Genomic DNA, 19,025 nt, shown 5'->3' with positions numbered 1-19,025 from the left:
TGCAAGGTAAAGTCAAAGGTAAGCGAGGACCCGGTAGAAGGAGAATATCATGGCTGCGGAATTTAAGAACATGGTTTAAGAAAACCTCAACGGAGCTGTTTCGAGCCGCAGCGAGCAAGGTCATGATTGCCAATATGATTTCCAACATCCGAAACGGATAGGAACCAGAAGAAGAACCATGTAGTGTGACTCTCAAGAACGCAAAGAAATAAAACAACGCCAACTCAAGAATGTATGCAGGGTGGCCCATCAAATCGATGTTTTTTGGCTTCAAATACTCGGATGTTATAAAAGCCGTGTGAGCGCTGGTATTGTCCTGATGCAAGAGGTTGAGCGGTTGTTTTTTAGGAGTTCATTAATCACTTTTTACAAACTGTTATATACGATTTAGCATTGACGGTGCCATCATCTAACGAAATTGTGGCAACAAGTCTCTTAAAAAAAATCGCGAAGATGCAACACAATTTAATTTTTGTGAATTAAAATTTATTTAACTATTATAAATTAAGCGAATACGATTAAGCTTACTTGATAGTATGTAGTTTTGCCAATTAATCAACAATACCTAATACTTTTCTCGCCTACAATAATTATAAAATAAACAAAAAGGAAAAATAATGTTTGGTGCAAATTAATTAAACCAACCCTTACGTTTTAAAACAGCATTAGTTTTCTGTAGCATAGTGCCTACTAAGGTATGGCAGTAATCTGGTTGAAAGTTATTTCAAATTTCCTGAAGAAAGAGTATCGATAAAAGATAGATCAGGCCTGCTTGAACGTCATTTTAATACAGAAATATTAATTTTCTGCGAACACGATGTTACGGACTTCGCTGTATAGCAGACTGCGCCATCTTGTTGAAATATAAATCCCCATCTGGCAGTTGAATTTCATTAATGGAAGACAATAATTCTTCTTGTAAAATACTTTTATTTCACTTTAGACGGTGCCATCAATGAAAAGGGGATGCCCAACTTTTTGACAGGACATACAGCCCCATACCCCGTTTTTTTTTTCATTCCCCTTAAACAATTGTCTTTTGAAATTGGTATATCAACAGCATGGGCCTATTTTACAGTCGATTCTCGAGAAGAAGAACGGCGAACTTTTTTAATAAGTACCCGAAGAGCACGCTCAACTCTTTCGGTAATCTTTAAAGTACAACCAGTTCTTATCATATTTTTTTAATTGTAAAATTATATTTCTCATTGAGGAATTCTCAAATTTTAAGCAATTTTATGTCCAGAAAGTCCTTTGTTATGTGCCGTAACAATGGAATTTCGTTAATAGTTACATAATCACTTTACGCGAACCATATTATCAAGTAAATATATTAAATCTTTGGGTAACTAAAGTCATAAATTATTTCTTCAATGCAGACTTGATAATATAATTTTCAAAAAAAAATATTATATATATATATATATATATAAATATATATATATAAATATATATATATATATATATATATATATATATATATATATATATATATATATATATATAACAGGTTTTATTGGATAAATATTTATCACTGATTGGGGGTAGGTCCAATAAATTTGCGCCAAACATTACTTTTTCTTTTTGTTTATTTTATAATTATCGATAAAAGAGTTAATAAAAGTAATATATATATATATATATATATATATATATATATATATATATATATATATATATATATATATATATATATATATATATATATATATATTGTTGAATAATTAGCAAAACCACATAGTATCAAATAGGACTAATCATATTAGATAGTTTAATTTATAATAATTAAATAAATTCTAATTCAGAAAAATGGAATTGTGTTACTTATTGGTTTTGGTCCAGTTCATATGAGTCTGGGCTCGTATATTATCGATTGATTTTTCGTTTTGGACTGATAGCAATATATCCGTGCTTCATCACCCGTTTCATATTAAATTTGATCTGCCTCCTTTGAATAGTTTTCATGTGCCTACCAACCGTGCCTTCTTATGAGCAGCAGTCAAATTACTTATTAACTGCCAAATAGTCAATTGTTTGCATTTTTTTACTCACGCCTATGCACAACGATGCACGAATCTCATGATAGGTAACATGTCGATCTGTTTCAACCATAACGCGCACCAATGCATCAATGTAATGTGTGCCGGGACATCTGTGGCCGGACGGCCTATAATAATAATAATTTATTCATCCTGAAAGATCATTTACATGATATAGGATATAAGTCGAATAAAAAATATAAAATACTTATAAAACATCACAATTTCAGAATTAAAAGACAAAAAGTACATAGGATTAATTATTTACATCACCCAGATATTCACTTACACTGTAGAAACAATTTTGCAATAGAAGATTTTAATTTATCTCGAAATTTATTTAAATTCGTTTCAGATTTAATACTGTTGGGAAGATGAATGAAAAGTCTTATACCCATATAATACTGGGATTTTTCAAATCGTGCTGTATTATGTTTTGGTACTCTGATGAAGTCATTTTGCCTAGTTGAGTACTGGTGATAATCAGAGTTTAAATGAAGTGGTTATATTGGCTTTTATATGTAGTATACATTTAAATATATATATATATATATATATATATATATATATATATATATATATATATAGAAGGTACTGTTAAAATGTTGTATTTTTAAAATATTGTCGACATGAATGCCTATATGGTAAATTTTAAAAATTAACCAAATTATCCTTTTCTGAGAGACAAACACTCTTGCAGCCTTCACAGCACTACCCCAAAGATTTATAATGAAGGCCAAGTGAGAATAAACAATTGCGTAATAAACATTCAATAACTGTTCCCTTTTAAGAAAACTTTTTAATTGCAATATTGCGTGATACTACTATTTATTTTGCAAACATGATTAATTTGAGATTCCCAGCTCATGTTACTATCAAGATACAAACTACATCCTCGGCCACGGTCTCTATAGGACTCGTCACTGAAGATAATTGATCCACGCTTAAATTTTTCAAAGCATCTGTGAACAGATGGATCTGGTACTTTATTACCAAAACTAAGACGAAGTCGATCGTTGTTGTCTAGTTTGACCAACTTTTAAAATTGTTAAGATCTAAAGAAAATTTTTGCCACAAATTACCATTTTTTTCATGTTGGATTTTCAATATGCTCTAGATAAACTCTAGTAACTTCCGCAAAACGGCCCTGTGTTAAACTTTTAGTGTACGTCTCATATCCCTTTGTTCTAAATGTTTCCAAATCGTAATAATTTCATTCAGAAAATATAATATTTTTAAGTAAAAGTGTATATTTTATTTACCATGCCCCAAGTAGGTTCTGCTGCTAAAGTTCCTTTGTATTCAATGTAAGAGGCAAATCCTTCATTTAACCACAAATCATTCCACCAATCCATCGTAACTAAAAACAAAAACAATTAAATATCTCTTTAAATTGTATATAACAAAAACTATACGATTTAATATTCTCCGTCGTTAGGATTTCGATTTTCGAACAGTGAAAGCTATAAAGATTTTTATAGATAAACGATAAACATTAGTTTCTCACTTGAATGTTTTCGCATCGATTATATAAGATAAATACTTTGTGCATGTAACTTACGTACCTACATATAAAACATCACATACAGTCAAAATAATTAGTAATACAGTCAATAATAAAGGAGATTCTAAATAGCTACCAAAGAACTAAAGTAAGGGGAAATTGGGTATGTTATTTGTTTTTTATTTTAGTGTACATTTATTCTTTACTTTAGGGGACATCTCAAAAATACTTTTCACACAAAACAGGACACTTCAATCTTCTTCTAAAGGTGCCTATCTTCTAGTGATGTTGGCAACCACATTGACCCATCTTATTCTATTCACGGCAGCTCGAAAAAAATTACTTAACGTTAGACCAGTCCATTTACTAAGATTGGCTAGCCAGGATATACGTCTGCGTACAGGGTCACTCCTGTCCTCAATTTTGCCTTGAAGAATCAACTATAGAATTTATACTTTAATAGTAATGCAAAACATTCTGTAACGAATTATTCTAGAATAGTTATGACATCATAAATAATATAGCGCTTCGAATATTCCAGGCCGGCGATCCCAATGTATCCTCTCACCTAGTTGTACAGTATAAATACTCACCGACACTCAATAGAACGTGTATCAGCAGTTCCAAATTTACATACTTAGGTATACCGTGCTGAGAATATATCACATCACCACTACAACATACATAAATTAATAAAAGAATAACTGAGTAAAATATTGTCATCATCATTAGTTGATGCTACAGCCTTTCATGAGCCCTGGTCTACCTCAAAACATTCTTTCATCCTTCCCTGTCGAGTGCCTGTCTTCTAAATCCTATTACTCAAATCTCCCCTAAATCGCCTACACATAATCCAGATACCTAAGTTTAGATCACCCCTTCTTCTTCCGACCGGCCTATTTAGCATGATTATTTTAAAAGAATTACTTTCATCCACCCGCATAACGTGGCCCACCCATCTTAGGCGTTCATTTTGATGGTTTCACGATATCTGCATCACCAAAAAGTCTATAGAGTCCGAAATTGTATTGCCGTCTCCACAGACCCTGTTCGTTAACTCCGCCATATATGGTCCTCAATACTTTTCTTTTAAAGATTCGTAGAAACTATTCATCTCGGGTCGTCATTGCCTATGTTTCCGATCCGTAAGTGAGCAGTAGGCGTATTATTGTTTTATAAAGTTTGCATTTTGTTGCTCTTGACATATGTCTCGCTCATAGTTGAGGGCCTAGGCTATCACTGGAAAACGTATACCCAACAACTTTATGCAGAGAATAATCAGCGGAATATTGCCGACCAATATAAACGTGAACCTTCTCCAAAAATACTTAAATCAGAAATCATAAAGGCAATAATATAAAGTAAGCAAGGAAAGGCAGAAGGCCAAATGAAATCTACATAGAAGTAATAAAACTGCCAAATGATGAGAATATGGATGCACTGATGAGGACCGCCCTCAGCAGTGTTTTGTATACAATAATATTAGTTCTTCTTTAGGTGTTGCTTGAGTGAAATTGTTTTTGGAGTCTTTAGGTTTTACTCGTCTTTTAATTTCTTCAGTTATATTTTTAGTAGTAGTCACCAGCGCAGCGTGCCAAGGTATAATCTGTCAACAGGTTTAAAGACTGTTTCCCGTTCCTCTTTTGCTATCGAAGCCATATATATATATATATATATATATATATATATATATATATATATATATATATATATATATATATATATATATATATTTTTTTTTTTAGTGGATTTTCTTGGGCTTAGGTTCATAAAAAAAATTTATTTGATACTAAGGCATTTTTATATATTTTTTCGACGTTTCGGCAGGAAATCCATGCCTTTTTCAAGAAGTAATATTGACTAAAAAACATTTTATGATAGACATAATACGATTTAAAAGTTAAACTTTTGACTTACCAAGCATGTAAAAATTTGTTACTAACAAGTAGACGTCACAATTAAAATAATATTAAAAACATAGGACATACCCACTAAGTCACTACATGTAAAATATATTTTAGATCTAATGTGTTGTTTATTGAAGTTAGTTTATCGTTTAAACAACCAGTTATTTTAACATCATAGGCGTTCTGAGATTGTCTTTTTATGTGTTTTTAAATTAAGTTAAAATATATTTTGTTCAAATTTTTGACATCTTTTTTATCATTTATTGCATTATTATTTTTTTTATTTGTATAGACTCTAGAAGCTCTCTCTTTTTCCTGTTGGGTTCACTTTTTAGGATCTTGGTTTTCTCAAAATCAAATTTATGTTTTTTTTCGTTTTCATGTTTTGTGAGGGCGGTTGAGTTTTTTTTGTCATATTTGTGGGAACGTATTCTTGAGTTAAGTAGCTGACTGGTTTGTCCAATATAAACTCCATCACAATTCAAGCAGGGAATTTCATATACAACATGCGATCTTTTTAATAGAGGGGTTTTTGTTTTAATTCCCTGATGAAATTCCCTGCTTGAATTGTGATGGAGTTTATATTGGACAAACCAGTCAGCTACTTAACTCAAGAATACGTTCCCACAAATATGACAAAAAAAACTCAACCGCCCTCACAAAACATGAAAACGAAAAAAAACATAAATTTGATTTTGAGAAAACCAAGATCCTAAAAAGTGAACCCAACAGGAAAAAGAGAGAGCTTCTAGAGTCTATACAAATAAAAAAAAATAATAATGCAATAAATGATAAAAAAGATGTCAAAAATTTGAACAAAATATATTTTAACTTAATTTAAAAACACATAAAAAGACAATCTCAGAACGCCTATGATGTTAAAATAACTGGTTGTTTAAACGATAAACTAACTTCAATAAACAACACATTAGATCTAAAATATATTTTACATGTAGTGACTTAGTGGGTATGTCCTATGTTTTTAATATTATTTTAATTGTGACGTCTACTTGTTAGTAACAAATTTTTACATGCTTGGTAAGTCAAAAGTTTAACTTTTAAATCGTATTATGTCTATCATAAAATGTTTTTTAGTCAATATTACTTCTTGAAAAAGGCATGGATTTCCTGCCGAAACGTCGAAAAAATATATAAAAATGCCTTAGTATCAAATCAATTTTTTATGAACCTAAGCCCAAGAAAATCCACTAAAAAAATATATATTAAGGTTCAAGAACTAAACTCAAACTATATATATATATATATATATATATATATATATATATATATATATATATATATATATATATATATATATATATATATATATATACATAATCACGTATGTTCTTCTTCCTTTCACGAGGTCGTCCATAACAGAGATTAACACAAACACAATTAAAATTATAAATTACGCACAATGATTACGTAAATTTAAAAGTAAATAAAACAAATATAAAACATAAAACAGTACTTAGTAAAAGTCCTATTAGAAAAGTAATTATAAATTTAAATATGAACATGGAGTTTTTTTACCTAGATTTCCAAACCAACTGTGAGCTAATTCGTGTGCCACCACAGTTGCCACTCTTTGTTTATTGAGACTTGAATGCGTTGTATTTGTATACAGAAGAGCGGTTTCTCTGAAAGTGACAAGACCCCAGTGTTCCATAGCGCCTGATACAAAATCAGGAATAGCAACCAAATCTAGAAAAAATATAAAACACAATATTATTATACAAATAATAATAAGTAAAGTTAAGTTACAAACATACAAGATACATTATGTTTATAATCAAAATATCGCTTTAGTAATTATCTTCTTTATTCTAACTGTCGTCAAGCCACTGCTGTTTTTTTGGCGTCTTCATGTTTTACGCTCTCCGGATTTCGTCTAGTTTGTCCCAATTATGTTTCCAATATCATTCACCCATCTTAGTGGCGCGCTTTGTCTGTTTAAACTCAAAACTTCCATTATCGTTCCGTCTATTTTTATAATTCTGATATAAATAAAAAAATATAAATCTGATATGTATATTACTGTAGTTGATTTATAACCAGTCTTCTTCTTCTTCAGTTTTTCCCTTTGTAGGGGTCGCTATTGCTTACTCTTCTTCGCCAGCCATTTCTGTCCATCGTGTCTTCTTCTAGTAAACCTTTCTCTCTCAATTCTTCTGCAGTTCTACCATCTTCTCCTCGGTTTTCCTCTACCTCCCTTTCCAACAACCTGTAACAGCTCTATCCTTCATGCCACGTAGTTTTCATTTATTCTTCTGATATACCATTGACCAGACCATTGCAGGCTTTGTTCCTGAAGCTTTTTTGAGACTGTAGTCACATTGGTTCTTTCTCTAATTAGGTCGTTCCTTATCCTGTCCCTTCTAGTCTTACTTTACATCCACTGCAACATTTTTATTTCAGCTACCTTCATATTCTATTCCTAAATCCTGTTTACAGGCCACACTTCATCACCGTACACCAAAGCAGGCCTCACCACACTATTGCATATCGTTTCTTTCATCCCTTCCCCGATTATACAGAGTACCCCGCTTATTCGCTTTCAGTTAAACCAGTCAGCCTGTGGACAATTTCTCGATCGAGTGTCAAATTTTCCGTTATGTACGTGTCAAGCTACAGTTTTTCTCCAAGCAATTCCTCAACCATTTCTGCTCCTCCTAGCCAGATATACTCCGTTTTCGACCTGATAACTTTAGGCTCTTTTTCTCCAATAGCCCTTCTCCATCTTTTCATATTCTCCTCCAACATTTCTTTGCTCTCCTCCACTAACACGACATTATCAGCAAAGAGCATTGACCAAGGAGCCTCCTCCCTTACCTTCTCTGTCAGTACATCTATAACAAGATTAAACAGGTATGAACTCAGTGAAAGAGCCTTGATGCAAACCAACCGTCACTGGAAAACTTTCGGTCCATCCGATACAAGTCCTTGCTTTGGCGTACGCTTATCCATACATATCCTTGATGAGTCTTACGTACTTCTCAGGAACCCATCTCTCTCATACATCTCCATAGCTCTTATCTAGGAACTGTGTCGTACGCCCTCTCAAGATCTATAAATACCAAATGTAACTCTCTTTTCTTGTCGCCGTATTTTTCTATCAACTGTCTCAATGCGAACAAAGCATCCGTTGTCCTCCTTCATGGTATAAATCCAAACTGTTCTTCTACTATCGATGTCTCTCTACAGTTCTTTCCAAATTTTGAACTTTTATTCCTTTATAGTTCTTACAGTCCTAAATGCCTCATTTATATGGTGTTTTTTGTGTAATACATTGTTTCGCCAATATAAATAATAAAATCAAAAATTATAATTCATATTACTATAAATATAAAAATAATGGTATAATAAATCTACGGTTGCGTAGTTGGGAAAACCAAATATTAAGTGGAAAACCAAATGTTACGTGGAAAACCACTAAATCAATATTATATAAATATTTAGGTATTGTTTCACATTTTACTCACCCAATTTTGGCAGAGGATAAGGCATTTGAAAGTACTGTACGTAATATTCGATGACCTTCTTTCCCACTTCTCCTGCATATCTGGTTTTATCCAAATTTTCAGGGCTAGCAAACACTTTAAGGGGTACAACTTTTCCGCTGTTATTGAAAGACGTTTCGGTATGTGTAAAATCGGAAACGATAAAACATGAAAGGTACGTCGACATTGATACAGTTTCATCGAAAGTAACCAGTTGGTGGTCGTTGTCGTAATCGGTTACATTCTAAAAAAAAAAATAATACAAAAAACGTCGTTTTCGTCATCATTTATAATGAAATTATTAACAGGAGAGTTTTGATAACCCATATTAGTTATTAGTTACCTAGATTAGGTATAATAAAGATATTGATATTAATACAATTATACAACTAACGGACCGGTTAGATGTGAAATAGTTGATAGGCAGCTTCAACTACTTAGGTTCTATAATTACTAGTAATGAAATTTGGTAAAAAGACGTTCGAAGGCCAATTGCTAGTTCCTAAGTAAGTAATTTCTAATGGTACTCATGAAGCTCCTGTTGTCAATATTTCTGTATGATGGCGAAAATTTTACTATTCAGTCACAAGGTGCTAAAGGTGCAAGGTGCTAGAAGATCGATGCAATTGAGATGATGACTGCTTCTCGTACAAACGCAAATTATTTAAAAATACTGATTGTCTGCGGAAACGTTCCCGAAAGGAGAGCAAGGGTGTGATCACCGACTAAGTGGACTGACCAAATTCAGCATTCAATGAGCCATTCTACGAAACACGTAGCGCAGTTGAACATAGAAACCAATGAAATCATCTAGTTCTAGTTGACCGTATTAGGAGAAACCAAGAACCTCATGATGTGTGACAAAGACAACTATTGATGTTAAAAATCTGTCAGAATTTGAAAACAACTGATTTGAGGTTATATTTTTTTAAATTTAATTTTAATCGAATAACAAATTTACCTAAATTTACGACAATACAACAAAAATGCCAACACGTTTATATAAACGGTCTAAGCAGTTAATTCTAAATTTAATCGAATATTTTTAAATTAAGATTCATTTTTAGAAACAATCTTTTTAACAATAATATAAATATCCTCAATTAAATATAAACCTTAAAAAACACAACAATATTGTAAACATATATCAGGTAATCGTTTTAAGATATCTATCGGATGAAACAACAAACAAATGGAAGTTGTCTTCTAATACAGCCTAATTAATCCTAGCTTCTCCTTCCAGATTCATAATACAACACTAGGTTACTACTTACCTCTACAGGATAATTAGATAGAGCTATGTAGGAGTTATCCTTTGGTTTCATTAAATGGACTTTGTATTTGGCTTTTAAATTGGGCTCGTCAAAGCATGGATAGGCTTGTCTAGCGAATGTTGGTTCAAACTTACTGGTTGCAATTTGCCTACAAACAAGGAAAATAGTTTACGTATGTGTGAATGATTTCCTTCCACTTTTAGGGTACGTCATTATTAAATTATTTAAGCGATTGATTCGACCATTACTTGATTGAAGTTCATTTTATTAAGCAATAAAACACTGAAAACTTCAACACTTCCTCAAAATTTATTATAATTTATTATCACTACAGCTGTTTCGGCAGAGTGCCTTTCTCAAGTGATCTACTTTTGGTATGCGTTTACCCTTTATATATTAACTGAATAAGTTTAGGAGGGGAGAACTGTTTGTCTTAATATAGTCATTTAGAAATTTATATCTGTATTTTTAATTTATTAAATACCATGGATTCTAATAAAGATAGCTTAATGCCTTTATTTTGAATAGGGAGAATTTGAAATTGATCATTGTAATAATGATTATAATCTAGAAGGTGAAGTACGTACGTAGAATCTGTTTTTATATTATTGAAAGCCCTTTTATGTTCTGCTATACGTTTATTGAAGGTTCTTCCAGTTTGACCGATGTAAGTTTTTGGGAAGTCACCACATAAATGGAGATAATTTATAAATCTAGAAAATTTATGGATTGATTCTATTCCCTTTCTATTGTAAACTCAATATAACTATGAGGTAAATTAATGTAAGATAAGAATTGATCAAGTTAGCTGTTAGTTCCTGTAAAGCATACCAGTACATCGTCCACGTACCTCCACCAATATAAAAACTGTCGGGATACGGGAATATTCTAACAATAAACAAAGCGAAAATACTATAACAATAAACAAAGGTCCGACGGAAAAGTATCAAAAATAAAAAATTAAACTGGTGTTAGAAAATTCAAAATCAATATTAAATTCAATAAAACAGAAATACCTAATTATTATAAACACACAGTCCCTTAAATTATACACTTTTATTAAACTACACAAACCTGACCACCGAATAAGAGCTGTATTTTCTTTGTATACAGCTCCATCATATAAACTTTTGAAAAATACTGATAAATATTATTTTAGAACACATTCAATTTTCACCCAAATTTACCATAAAAAACACAGTAGAATGAGTTAATAAAAAACATAATTTCATTTGACGCCAAAGATTTTTTTCCTAGTATTCTCCCTACAGAAACTTTTGTTCTAGTAAAAAACCTTTTACAACATAATATTACAAATCCAATCATAACATCTGAAATTTTACATCTTGTATTATTATTGTTGCATTATTAGCATCCACGCTATGAGGCATTAAACCGAGAGTACGATGAGTGCCCAAAAAATGACATCAAAATAATAGCAGGAGACTTTAATGCCAAAGTCGGAAGAGAGAATATATTTTCGCCTACCATCGGAAAAGAGAGCCTACACGTAGACTCTAATGATAACGGTCTCAGAATCATAAACTTTGCAATGTCTAAGAACATGGTAATAGCTGGGACACGATTTTCTCATAAAGATATACATAAGGGAATTTGGAAATCTCCTGATAATGAAACGATTAACCAAATAGATCATATAATCATCGATGCAAGACACTGCTCTAACTTATTAGGTCATGTTAGGTCTTTTAGTGGAGCAAACATAGATAGCGATCACTATTTAGTTAAAGCAAGATTTAAAGAGGGAATATCCAATTTAAAAAAGGAGATCGGGAAAAGGAGAGAAAAATAGACATTAATAAACTAAAAGAACCCGACATTGTAAATGTATACAGACAACAAACAGAATATCAAATAGAGACAGGAAACTTAGAAAAAGAAGAAGACATTAACCAACTATGGGCAAATATACGAGATATTGTGTTATGTAAAACCAGTTGTGTAACACCAAGTTAGAAAAAAAAATCATTGGTTTGATCATGAGTGCGAACTGGACACAAATTGAAGGAGAAAACTCTACGTCCTTTGACATTAATAATAATGGTCTAAGACAGGGGGACGCGTTGGCGTGTCTCCTCTTTAATATTGCCTTGGAAAAGGTAATCAGACAATTAAATAGTAGAATAAATGGAACTATTTTTAATAGATCGACACAAATTCTCGCATTCGCTGGCGATATAGTTATAGTGGACAGAACTATAAGAGACATGGTGCAGTGTTTTACAAGATTTGCGGACGCGGCAAGTGAATTTGGACTTATGGTAAACGAGGAAAAACCAAATATATGTTGGTTTCTAAAAACCCCTGAAATATCCAACAGAGAATTCAAATTAACAACTATACCTTTGAGCAAGTCAAAGAATTCACATATCTTGGATCGCTAGTAAACGCAACAAACACGACAAGCGACGAAATAAAAAGATGCATAGCAATAACAACAAGAACTTTTCAGTCTCCAGAAACATTTTAAAAATAAAAATATTAAACGTGCGGTAATGCTCAATATATACAAGACCTTAATAAGACTGATTTTGATATATGGGACTGAAACGTGGACCTTATCTCAAAATGATAAAAGACTTCTTGGTATTTTGGAGAAAAAAATTCTTAAAAAGATTTTTGGGGCCGTAAATGAAAATTGGCTATGGCGTATGAGCTAAGATACAACTTTGAACTATATCAGTTATACTACGATCCAGATATTGTGAAATTCGTTAAAGTGCAGAGACTTAGATGGGCTGGACACATTGCTAGGTTGTCAGATCGCGAATACACAAAGAGATTAACATTTTAAAACCAGAGGGCACAAGAAGTAGATGACGACCACGAAGTGGTCGTCCTCTACTTTTTGTGGAAGATGTGGAAGAAGACATACAGATTCTAAGGTCAAAAGATGGAGGGAAGTTGCCAGGAATCGACAGGAGTGGCGACTTCTTTGTAAGCAGGCCAAGATCCACAACGAATTGTCGAGCCACTTATGATGATACACAATTCATCATCAAATTGTACACAAAATAAATTAGCAGCCTACCTTAGTATGTTACATATATTACCAGCAATTCCCATGACAAAAAATAACTTCCAGATAGAATTAAATATCATTAAGCAAATAGCAGTAAACAATGGGTACACCGAACAAACAATAAACAAACTATATTGAACGATGATTCAAATGGATTGTAATGTCTCCTAGAGTCCATTAACTTGGAGGGACGAGAGATGGGACCTACAATTAATTGTTCTAAAATAAAATACATGATATTTAGTCGCTTACCGTATCAAAATACAAAATTATAAATCGAATATAAAGAGTATTCTATTTGTTTTTATATTTCCATTTATATACAGTTTTAAATATCTAGGTTGTTAGGTTGTTATATTACCGAAGAATTAGATCGAGATAAAGAAATAAAATGTAAAATTGAGTTGGCTCGTGCAGCTCCTTTAAAAATTAGGCCACTCTTCTGTAACGATCATTCGAAAATTTAATTTCGAAAATGCACTATTAAATGTTATATATATATATATATATATATATATATGTATATATATATATATATATATATATATATATATATATATATATATTTATATATGGTCAATTTTCTTGTATGGTGTCGAAGACTGGACCTTAAAAATATCCAGTATTAACCGCTTAGAGGTTTTTTAAATGTGGTTGTATAAACGAACACTAAAAATATCGTGGGCAGCGAAGCAGATAAACGAAGCAGTTTCCAACAGAGCAGAAGTTACTCTTGGCATAAAAAAAATAGCATATCTTGGACATATATTGAAGGGAAAACAGTATAATATCCTTCGATTGATTATGTTGTGTACAATCGAAGGACGTAGGGGAATTGGTAGAAAATAAGTCTTGTGGTTGAAGAACACCAGAGAATGGACCGGAGATATGGAGAGTAGAACAACTTTTCAGAATAGCTCAAGACACGGAGGGTATTGCCAACGTCAAGGGGACTTAAGTATTGCATTACTTCTAAAAGATATTCTAAAAAAATGTTAATCTGAAACTTATTGTTAAAAGTAAACTCAATAAATTCAGCGCACTGTAAATTATATTTTTTGCTGATCTGAATCATTTTATATAAAACATTATGGGACAAATCGAGGCGCCAAAAGAACTTTCTAAATACTCTATAAAATTTAAAGTGGCTACTTGGTATTTCCGAATAAAAAAATATCTCAACCATATCTGCAAAATTTAAATACTTGCTCGACGGAGTTTAACAACTTTCTTTCCGCTTAATTATTATGTACATATGCGTCTTATATACTAATATTACAACATCGTAATGTTAAGTAATCTTAACCAACAAAGTCAGGTGATATGCTCTACAAATTAATTATCTAGATACACGGTTAAAGATTTCTAATGATATTTTGTAAATACCGTGTACATTATTCTTAAATACTATTATTAGGTAGGATCTATTTAATCTTTAATTGAGTTCTGTACTTTGCTAAAAATAGAAAAAGTTCTAATATATCACACATAAATTTGACGCTGATTATAAAAAATTGGGTTTAAAGGAAAAATGTTAAAGAAAATGAGAGATGACGATTAGTATATATGAAAGTCAGTAAAGTGGCGAAACCCAGTTTGGTAGTTACGGGCGTATCGTGAGCAATAATATCTCATAAGAAATAGCTTCGAGATGGAAAACTGAATACTACGTTAATATACTTTACAAAAAATATATAAAAATATAGTATCCTATCAAAGCACATCGACAGAAGTATATATCTTCTACTTTAATTTTTAAAATATAACTCGTATTCTTCGGGCTATGTTCTCTCTAGCGATAACATTTATCGCGGTATTTTCAAATATTGTTGATGATCCCATTCTTCCAACAAAGCACTTTCAATATTAATTAGTATTAAAGTTCTAGTGCTAATTTTAAGATGCCACAAGAAAATAGCTTCAGAACAATGCTAATATTTAGTACGAGGACGTAATAAAAATTCTTATCCTAATATAAAAGCAAACACACAAAGTGAAAGTATATGATTATTTAACATACTCCCCTTTTACCTGGATGTACCCTAACAACAGACTTATAACGCCTTTAGGACATTAAAAAAATCTTATCTTGCTTTGCAAACCACGCCTGCATAGCTATATATAACCTCTTCGTTGAAACAAAAATTTACGACCTTTCAGATGTTTTCCAGTTGGACAAAGACATGAGACGGAGCCAGATCTTGAGAATAAGGGAGGTTTAAAGTAATTCGAATCCTAAATCACGAATTGTTTTCTCAGAAAACCAAAATTTTTCTCATGTCTGAATCACCGTTATAACTGAATCATGAAAATTGGAATAAAGGGGTTTTACAGAGTGACCTGTTTAATGAAAATATTTTCATCTATTTGCTACTTCCGGTTGTACCGGAAGTTGCTTATAACTTTTTTTTAATGGAACACCCCGTATATTTTTTAATTTTAGAAATATTCACCTTATTCTGAACATTTCTTGTTAATACCTCCCTATACCTGTTGTAAAACGTTTTTGAGTTATAATGGTTTTTATATGAAAATTACACTTTTCTATCATGTATATTAAGTTCAATATCCTCTTTGTAATTTGAATAAAAGTTTAAATTCCTTAGGAACTTATTTAGGAACTTTAGAAATAAAGTAAAGATAGCCGTGATGATCGCCAACATCCGGAACGGATAGGCACTTTAAGAAGAAGAGGAACTTATTAACCACATACAGCATTATTGTTTAGAGTGTAAAGTTGTCTTTTTCATTATACAGGGTGCTGCCAAAATTGGCATAAAACCGGCATCCTAAATTTTCGCCTAATTTTTTTTAATGGGACACCCTGTAAGTGATTTATTATTTTAGAAAAATATGATTTTCACTATCGATCTGTATTAGTATTCCCTATACCTATCTCTTGCAGTTTTCAAATAAATTAACTTTATACATTTTTGTCACAAAAAATTTTTTTTTTTCGTAGACTATGTTGTGTTAATTTACAACTTTTATATTGTACGTTAAACATTGAACAATTAAAAAGATGCTATCAAGAAAATAGGCACTAGCTTATTAATGTAATAAATGTTTAAAATGTTACCCATCAACATCCAATCATTTATGAACTCAAGATTTTCAATCTTGAGTTCATAAATTGATTGATTGATTCTCATCTATTTCGTTAAGAACCTGAAGCACTTTATTTATTATAGCATTCTCAGTACTAACAGGTTCAGAGAATATCTTATTATTAACATATCCCCAAATATAGTAATATAACGGTTAAAACTGGAGCTTGGTGACCAGAGAAACAGATCTGTATTAGCTATCCGTCTATCGTTAAATATTTCATCAAGCAATGTGCCGACTCTTCGAATACTGTAAGCCGGTGCTCCATCTTGTTGAAACCAAGCCTCGTTAGCTTTATTATTATGTAAAGCGTATAGTGCTGGTACAATTAATTGCCGTAAAGAGTAACGCTCTCCATTTAAATTTTCGTCATGAATCATGAGAGCGACTATCTTATTATTTTTCACAGCTCAAAAAATATTGAACGTAGAGAATGCTTGAAATTTACTATCCCATATGAGCTGAGGATTTTCGTCACTACAGAAGTGACTGTTGTATGCTTGCAATCCAATTTTTCACGGTCACATACCAACGACAATAAGACATTGATCGACAAGGATATTAAACATATCTTCCTAATTCGGTTTATATCTTAATTCCTTCAAATATTGGTAGTTGGTGATGAAGTAAGACCAGGCCACTAGGAGTATTATAAAGAAGAAAAATACTCATCTATCGGAGGTGGAGAGTGGTGGAGCAGTATCCGAAGAGGAAGTATAAACATTTTGCGAAGAAATAATATCAAGGAAGACCCACCAGAAATATAACACTAGGAAAATTTGAAGGCGAAGGAAGAAATGATAGAGGCATGAGTAATGAATAAAAATATGATGCCTAATACTCGTAAATAAAAAGAAAAAGGAAATGAGACGAACATGAGAAAGCCCAGACGGAAAATCAAAAAACGAAATCGATTTTTTCATCACGTACAAAACAAAAATATTTAAAGATGTCAAAATATTCTACCAGTTCAGTATCACTAGTGACGACAGATTAGTAAGAGCTAATCTGAAAACATTGGTTGAAAAAGAAAGGCTCCAAATGATAAAAAAGAAATACCGCAAGAGATAGACAAAACCAAACAGTATTAAAGAATTTTCGTATTAGAAAGTGCAATACCAACTACCGAAATAAATACAAACCAGTCAAGACATTACAACAGGCTCAAAGGAAATATTGTTCAAGAAATAGAAAAGATGAAAAATTAACAGTCTACAAAATTCCTTATTGATTTACAGATGAGATACTATCCCTCCGTAACTTTCACAGTTATCTCTGCAGCTTTTTTCATTTATTATTGAAATGTAAGTTTATTTCCTGCTGGCATTTTAGTTATGTTAATATACTTCCAGTTCTAGAATAATTGAATCAGTAGGCGAATTAGCACCTTACTTCCATATTTTATTATGCCGAAAGGTATTTCTTAAGGACCAAGGGCTTTTGCTTTCTTCAACTTCTTGCAAATTTCTGTTATTTCGGATTCCTGTATTCTTATCGGGAATGCTACTATCCATATATTAGTGTCAATGTTGATGTTGTGTCAACTTTTTTCTTCCCATATATTCTTGCTTGAGTTGCTTTGTATGCGACCACGATATTTATATTCTTCGATTTCAGTTTCGATTTCCTGATTCTACCAATAGTCCTTTGTTTTTATATGCTTTGTATAGTCCGATTGCTTCAGATGATGCGGCGTGTATACAATCCTTTATACAGGGTGCGGTATATAAACGTCCAAATAGAAATATCTCGAGAACTAAAGGTAACTGAATCATGAAAATTGGAACGAAGGGCTTTTAAAGAGTGATCTATTTAATGAAAATATTTTCATCTATTTACTAGTTCCGGTTATACCGAAAGTTGCTTGAAACTTCGTTTTTATGGGACACCCTGTATATTTTTTTTGTTAATACTTCCCTATACCTATTGTGACCCGTTTTGAGTTATAATGGTTTTTAAATGAAAATAACACTTTTCTATCATGTATATAAAGTTCAATATCCTCTAACGTAATTTGAATAAAAATTTAAATTCCTTAGCAACTTATTAACCAGATACAGCATTATAGTTTAATGTATAAAGTTGTCTTTTTGATTATACAGGGTGCTGTCAAAATTGGCATAAAACCGGCATCCTAAATTTTCGCCTAATTTCTTTTTTCAAATGGGACACCCTGTATGTGATTCATTATTTTAGAAAAATGTGTTTTTCACTATCGATCTGTATTAATATTCTCTATACCTATCTCTCGCATATTTTCAAATAAATTAACTTTATACATTTTTGTCACAAAAAATTTATTTATCAAGTAGCCTATGGAATATTCTGACAAAAATATCAGTTGTTAATGTTTTATAGTAACCTTGTAGTATGCCATTGGGTGACAGTTATAATAATAATTTTTAGTATCCAGAACTTCTCGTGTTTTTGCTGAGAGATATCCTGAGAAGCCTCGACACAAAACTGTAGATCGTTTGTTGAACAACTGTTTCCAATTTGGTTAGTTTAAAGGTAAAAGGTACTACGTCCGTAATAAAGACTTACAAATAGCTATTCTGGGATACTTTGCAGCTAATCCAAATTCATCCTTACGGTAATTTGAGCAATGGTTACAGGTATTGACTCAAACAATTCACAGAATTTTAAA

At 31.8% G+C, this 19,025-nt stretch overlaps 1 protein-coding gene across 6 annotated transcripts in view; it reads right to left on the bottom strand.

The window, feature by feature from the left end:
- LOC140434460 (glutamyl aminopeptidase-like) overlaps positions 1-19,025 on the bottom strand; it is a 111,850-nt gene that overhangs the window by 28,858 nt on the left and 63,967 nt on the right. For all 6 annotated transcript variants that reach the window (XM_072522747.1, XM_072522745.1, XM_072522746.1 and 3 more), the window contains 4 exons: positions 10,228-10,375; positions 8,936-9,197; positions 6,987-7,157; positions 3,302-3,399 (listed from right to left, as the gene is read on the bottom strand). In XM_072522747.1, coding sequence (XP_072378848.1) covers positions 3,302-3,399; positions 6,987-7,157; positions 8,936-9,197; positions 10,228-10,375 — 679 coding nt within the window. The remainder of the gene's footprint in view (positions 1-3,301; positions 3,400-6,986; positions 7,158-8,935; positions 9,198-10,227; positions 10,376-19,025) is intronic.

Source organism: Diabrotica undecimpunctata, chromosome 2 (assembly GCF_040954645.1).
Source record: "Diabrotica undecimpunctata isolate CICGRU chromosome 2, icDiaUnde3, whole genome shotgun sequence".
NCBI classification, from domain to species: Eukaryota; Metazoa; Arthropoda; class Insecta; order Coleoptera; family Chrysomelidae; genus Diabrotica; species Diabrotica undecimpunctata.
This window is presented reverse-complemented; position numbering and strand designations above follow the sequence as displayed.